Raw genomic sequence first — 6,650 nt, 5'->3', positions numbered from 1 at the left:
ATGTGGGCTATTAAGCTGGCTCCCTTTGCATTACGCCACCGACCTCTCAATGTTGTGAAAGGGCAAGTTGTGGCTGATTTGTTGGTTAAGTTTACAAGCGATGGGTCATCAGAAAACAAAATAATGCCATATATTGGCACCAGTCCTTGGAAAATGTTTTTTGATGGTTCCCGTTCGAAAGGAAAGTCGGGAGCGGGAGTGATGCTAGAAGGACCAAGAGGCGGCAAAATTAATTTACAGCTTCAAATGGAAGATATGACGCATAACTCCGCAGAATATGAAGCACTGATTTTTGGTCTGGAAGCACTTATCGCTAAGGGAGTGCAGTCTGTTCTAATCTATGGGGATTCTCAACTTGTTATCAACCAAGTATTGAAACGGTACGTGTGTAATTTTCCCCATTTGCGTAGATACCGAGATGTAGTGCTACATTTGTTATATAGAATCGGGGAGGTAGTTTTTGAGCATGTACCAAGAGCGGAAAATCAGTTGGCTGATAATCTGGCTCAGAGTGCTTGTCAACAGTTGATTGGCAATCTCGATTATGGGACTGATTTGAGAACAGAGATTATGGTATATTTGGAATCTCCAAATTCTACTACTCCTGTTCGTGTTCGCTTAAAGGCTTTGCGTTTTCAGCTTATTGATGGGATTTTATATAAAAGAACCTTTGAAAGGGTTTTGTTGAGGTGTTTGGGACCTGATGAATCTATTAAAATAATGGAAGAGGTCCATGGAGGAATATGTGGCGCGCATCGGGCAGGTTTAAATATGCGATGGGCCATCCATCGTATGGGATTCTATTGGCCGAAAAATTTTCATGATTGTATCAGATTTGCCAAGGGATGTCAAGAGTGCCAGAAGCATGGTCCTTTACATCATTTGCCAACAGTGGATTTGCAGACAATGGTTAAACCTTGGCCATTCAAAGCTTGGGCGTTGGATGTAATTGGAAAAATTCATCCGGCCTCGTCGAAACAACATTCTTTTATTTTGGTGGCGACTGATTATTTTACCAAATGGGTAGAAGCAGTTCCCTTGAAGAATGCGACGCATAAAGAAGTGATCGAATTCGTACTCAATCATATCATCTATCGATTTGGAATTCCTCACACTTTCACAACCGATCAAGGGTTGATGTTTACTGGGGAAAAGTTTGTTGAGTTTTTGGCCGAATACAATGTTAAATTACACCATTCTTCACCGTATTATCCACAGGCGAATGGATTGGCCGAAGCAGCAAATAAGATTATTATTGGCATTATCCGGAAAATGGTGGAGGAGAATCCAAGGAAATGGCATACTCTGCTATCTCAGGCATTGTGGGCTCATCGAAATAGTAGAAGTACTTCTACTGGATTCTCCCCATACCAATTAACATTCGAGCAAGATGCAGTATTACCTGCATAATTTGTCGTGCCTTCACCCAGGGTGACCAGTACAACAGCCTATATTGATGAGGTGTATTTACAAAAGATGTAGCGACAATTGGAAGAGTTAGATACAGATCGATTGAACGCTTTGGACCAAGTGATTAGGCAGAGTGAGATTAGGGCGAAATATTACGGAAAAAGGGTGGTCCTTAAGTTCTTTGCAGAAGGCAATCTGCTCTGGAAGACAATTTTGCCGACCTATAAGAAGGTAGATCAATTGGGGAAGTGGTCTCCCAACTGGGAAGGTCCTTTCATCGTTCATAAAGTAATTGGAAATGGAGCCTTTATTATCATAAATCAAGAAGGAAAAATGGTACATGAAAATATTAATGCTAAGTATCTGAAAAGGTATTACCCTGCCTTTTCGGAACTTTGTCATTAATTATTAAAAGAAAAAAATATCATAGGGACTCTATAAAGGGTTCGAACCCATGGTGTCATCCCAGACTGCCGAGACCATTTCAGGTTCTTCATCCAGAAGGTCATCCAAATCCAAGTGGTAGCGATCCCATTTGTCTTGCATGTCTTGAAGATTTTGTTCAGTTCGGGACTTCATGTCTTGCAAGGACTAAATCTCTCGTTCAGCAAGGACACTCAGTCTGGAGAGCGTTGATCTTTGTGGTTGGAAATCGTTGTTCCAACTAAGGTCTGGGAGAATGGCGGTTACATGATGGTTTATCATGTCTAGATGATGGTCGAGATCCGATATGCGTGTGAGTATGTCGGTATAAGGTTCGTAGCTGTGGATATATGCTCCAATGGTATGATGAATGGTTTTCCTACCTCTGCCGGAGAATCTGAATTTGAAATCATGTTGTTTCAGAACCTGTATCATGTCTTCAGCATGATGGCCTATGGGGTGCTTTCCCACTAAGAATGGTTGGAGAGGACCTTCCCAGTTGGAAAGAGGAACACGGAGGCGAGGAGAAACCATATTCCATAAAAAGTAATAATGATGATATTTTGGAGTTGGAGGTACGGAGTTTATATAGATATTTTGGTTTCTAAGTTAGGAGATTTAGTAATAGGCAATAAACACGGATCTGTGTTTGCTTGTTAGACTTAGTAAAAACGCAGGAAAGAAAGGATTTAGTTTCTAGAAATAGGAATTAATATAGTTAAGTCCGAAGCAATGTGCATGATATTTGAATTACATGGAGAGAAGAGCTCGTAAAGCAGTTTTAAGATCGGTCCATTTTAGTTAGACTTGATGGCCCGTCGACGTTGGTAAGCTCCTTGGTGTCTCTGGACGAGTCTCGTTTGTATAGCTGTCTGAAGTTGCTCGCAAAGACTTGTTTGGTTAAGGCAATGTGTTTCAACCAGACGACTTCCTTCCTGTATGCTATCATCTAGAGCTTCCAATTGTTCTTGAAGTCGTCGAAGTTCTTCAGTCTTTTGGGAGATTTCAGTAGCTAATGTATGTCTTTCCTGTCAAAGCTCGTCCAGTCGGGCCCTAGCCATGCTGAGGTCTTGGTCGGCCTTCTTCAAATCTGCTTCAATGTTGTTAGGATCTGCAGCCGGACGAGATGAGGTCGCCTCGGATGATGGGGGGTCGGATCAGAGGAAGTTCAGCTTGAAGTTCGGTGATCCTGGCCATCATCCGATCGAGAATAGGTGAAGCTCCCGACTCCAAGGCAGGTTGAACCAATAGGGTTATTGCGACTTGGACTAGCACCGAAAGGTCAGCCAGTTCTAAGTCAGCAAAATCCAAATTGGCGCAACGTTCCACAATGGTTCTGACGGGAGTCGGGAGGTTTATTCGGGTCAAAATGTTCATCTCCTGGGTAGCCTAAAACAGGATGAGATTAGCAAGTTTAGAGACATGGTAAAATTTTTGAGAGATAAGGTTGGAAGGTTCCTTGATTCAGGGCAGCCGTAGCCTCAGAAAGGGCCATGAGTTGGAAAATTGAGGGGTTGACTGGACGAATAGTCGGGCCAGCAACTGATTCATCCCCTGGTGGAAGATGTTGGGCAGCTGCTAATAACATACCCTGAACAAAAGACAAAAAATTTCAGCACGATTGGATGGGCGAAAATTAAATCAAAAAATGGATAAGAAAGGGTACCAACCGGACCCAGCGGGGCAAAATTAACGGAGGCTTCACCCGACTTTGAGTAGGAAATTTCCTCTACATCATGGGGTGGTAGGTCTGGTTGGACTGGTTCGGGAGCAGCAAGAGGAACCTCATCAACTTGTTGAACAAGTGGATTGGGTAAAGCCACGACCTGGTCGGGTTCGGGCAATACCACATTTTCAATGGGTGCCTGGTCGGAATAGGTTTTAGGTATCAGGAGTTTTATCAAAAGGACAACGTTAAAAAAGGGTTTAGCGCTTACTTGTTGTGGTTCTACAATTTGGTCGGGGAGGACAACAGGTTGGTCGGGCATCACCGCGACTATATCCGACGCTGGGGGAGGAAGTAGCCTTCCCATCGATTCTTCTGGTCGGTGTGCCTACAGTGAAAGGTTTGAAGTTATTGTTTGAAATTAATATTTGTTTGTCTATGTCAGAAATCATTTTACCTCTGATTGTCTGGGAGTTGGTTGTGTGGTGGTCGGGACCACATGTAGTTGTTCTGTGGTCCGGACCACAGATGGTTGTTCTTTGGTCGGGACGGCAGTTGATCGGAATGAGGATAAATTGATGGGAAGTTGTGCCTTGGGTGATTGATGATCGGTCGGTTGAGATATGGTCAGACCAGTGGTCGGTGGCAATGAAGGATCTTCTAAAACAGATATATTGAAGTTAAAAATGGACCATACAAAAATGACATAGTGAAAGGAACAAAGCTTACCAAATTGTTGCCTTAAATACTTTGGCATCCCATTGGTGTCTATTGGCAGGGATGCCAAGTATTCCTCGATGGCCTGCCTGTCGATGACAAGAGTGGTCTTTGTTTTTTGCCTTTTTGCTCCCGACCCACCTGCAACAGGTACTTGCCTTTTTCTTCCTCTGGCTGCTAGTCGGGGAGAGCCAAGAGCCAGGGCTGGGGGTGGAGCAAGTTTCCTGACCAGTTGGTCAGTCGAAGGGGCAATTAAAGACCAGGTGGCCAACCACCAAGCGGGGAAAGTTTCAGTTGTCGAGGTTTTTGGGCAGAAAGGTAAGTATGAATTAGAGGTAATATAGCTGGTGAGTTGAGAAATATAGGTCGGGATGAGTTCGGGAATTACCAGTCCCTCGGAGCTTTGAAATATGAGGTGGGGACTGGCTCATGGTCCTGGTATACCTTGAAAGCAACCAAATTGCCTCGACAAAAATTGAGGTTGGTAATTGTAAGTATAAAACGACCTACGATTTTTCTTATCTGACCTCCTACTGAAAAAAAGAGATCGGGGTTTCATCGCGGCATCCCAGGAAAAAATGTAGGTCGGGTGAGGGATAGGATCTGGGTGAGTTAAAGGATGGGTTGGGTCAGGATAAAGGAAGAAAAGATCAGTCCAATATTGCATTAGGGTTGTGTATACAAAAAGGCGGGAATTGTTCAGATCTTCAGTCAAAATTTGGGTTATTATAGAATCAGAGGATTTTAGACAAGAAGAATTCGGGGTTAATCTGGCTAAGGCATAGCCAATAGACCTGTAAGGATTGGGAGAAACTGGGAGGTGACAAAAAAATGCAGATGGGAAGTATAGACGGAGCCACAATTCCAGGAACCAAAATGGTCCTGAGGCTGCAGTGTCCGCCTTTTTAGTATCCGTAAGACGGGAACTTACTCGAGTTAAACCTTCAAAGAGGTTGGCTAAAAATAAGGTGCCTAATGAAGTGAAGAGGCCACAGGCCAAATGGATGGCTAGGTCAATGTGAGTAGAAAGAACAAGTTTCGAAGGGGAAAGAATGATATATCTGTGAAGAAAGAAGAAAGAAATTTAAGCTCGAACATTCAAACTTTGGACATACAAAAGAAATTAAAAGGGAGAAGATATACCTGCAGAAACAAAAGAGGAGAAAAGCAGTGTGTTCCAACTCGGAAACAGGGGTATCCTCCTTACCCTGATATTTGTTAATAAAGTATGTCCATCCTCTTTCTCTTTCAGAAAGCTTGGCCAGGGCCCAACCTTGATGGTTTGGGGGAAGTTCTTGATTTCCGAGAGAAACTAGAACGGGGTCCTCGCCTGTGATCGGCAAATTCGCGATCACTGCTACATCCATTAAGGTCGGTCCCATAGGACCTGAAGGGAGGAAAAAGGCACCTGTTTGCGAATGCCAAAAGGCTGCCATGGCCATCAAAACTTTAGCGTGTAGATAGAGGGGTTGCGTTGAAAGAAAGATAGCTTTATTGATCCCTTGGGTTTTCCATTGGTTTTCAAAATGGGGAAGGAGCCTTGCGTACCATTTCCGATAAGTATCTTTTGGATCAGTCAAGTGAGTCTTGATATTGTCCAGAAGGCGCTCTGGTTTGAACGCTTCATTGTTGACGATAATAGGAGAAACTTGCACAATAACAGAGCTCATACACTTAGCATCTGCAGTGGTAGTGCAGTAAGGGCGTATTGTAGGGGTAAGAACCTTGGAAGACACAAGGGGTACTAAGGGTTCGGTTCCGTCGAAGGGAAGTGCAGAATCGTATTGGTTAGCCATTTACGCGAGGATGAGAAAGATAGAAATGAAGTAAAATCAAAGGAGGAAGCTATATGGAGAACAGAAGGGGTTTTCAGAATTGTGAATGCGTGAGTTTGAGAAGATGAAGGTAGGGTTTAACATAAACCCTTTGATTTGACGCAGCACAGTGTGATGATCACACTTTAACCCTAAAACATCACGTCTTCCATAGTTCGAAGAATGACGTTTCGGCGGGAGGAGGCAAGTTGTTGAGCACAAAAAAATGATGGATAGGTTTTTAGAGAATGGCCCTGCCAAGATTAGGTTAAAATTTATTCGAAACGTCTAGTGGGCTTTTTGAAAGTCCAAGTATGACTGCAATAACCGGGTCGGATGAGCTTGGGGTCAGATGTTAAGGTCAAACCTGGTCGGGTTAATCCTAAAGGTCGGACGGATGATGAGATTGGTCCTGGTCGGGACCAAATAGTTCGGATATCGAAGTCGGACCTAGTCAGGACAAATTCCAAGGGTCGGGTGTAAGAAAGTCGGACAAATGATGAGATTGGACCTGGTCAGGACTAAATAGTTTGGATAGTGAAGTCGGACCTAGTCGGGACAAATTCCAAGGGTCGGGTGTAAGAAGGTCGGACATTGAAGTCGGACCAAGTTCAAAGGTC

At 43.7% G+C, this 6,650-nt stretch overlaps 1 protein-coding gene across 1 annotated transcript; it reads left to right on the top strand.

Moving 5' to 3' along the window:
* On the top strand, nucleotides 1–1,410 carry LOC127258331 (uncharacterized). The gene has a single exon (XM_051285131.1). The coding sequence runs from the start codon at nucleotides 1–3 to the stop codon at nucleotides 1,408–1,410; it is 1,410 nt and encodes a 469-aa protein (XP_051141088.1).
* Nucleotides 1,411–6,650: the final 5,240 nt, after the last annotated feature.

Source organism: Andrographis paniculata, unplaced genomic scaffold (genome assembly GCF_009805555.1).
Source record: "Andrographis paniculata isolate CXL003 unplaced genomic scaffold, ASM980555v1 Contig14END, whole genome shotgun sequence".
Lineage (NCBI taxonomy): Eukaryota > Viridiplantae > Streptophyta > Magnoliopsida > Lamiales > Acanthaceae > Andrographis > Andrographis paniculata.
The sequence above is the reverse complement of the archived record's forward strand: the minus strand, read 5'-3'. Positions and strand labels throughout refer to the sequence as shown.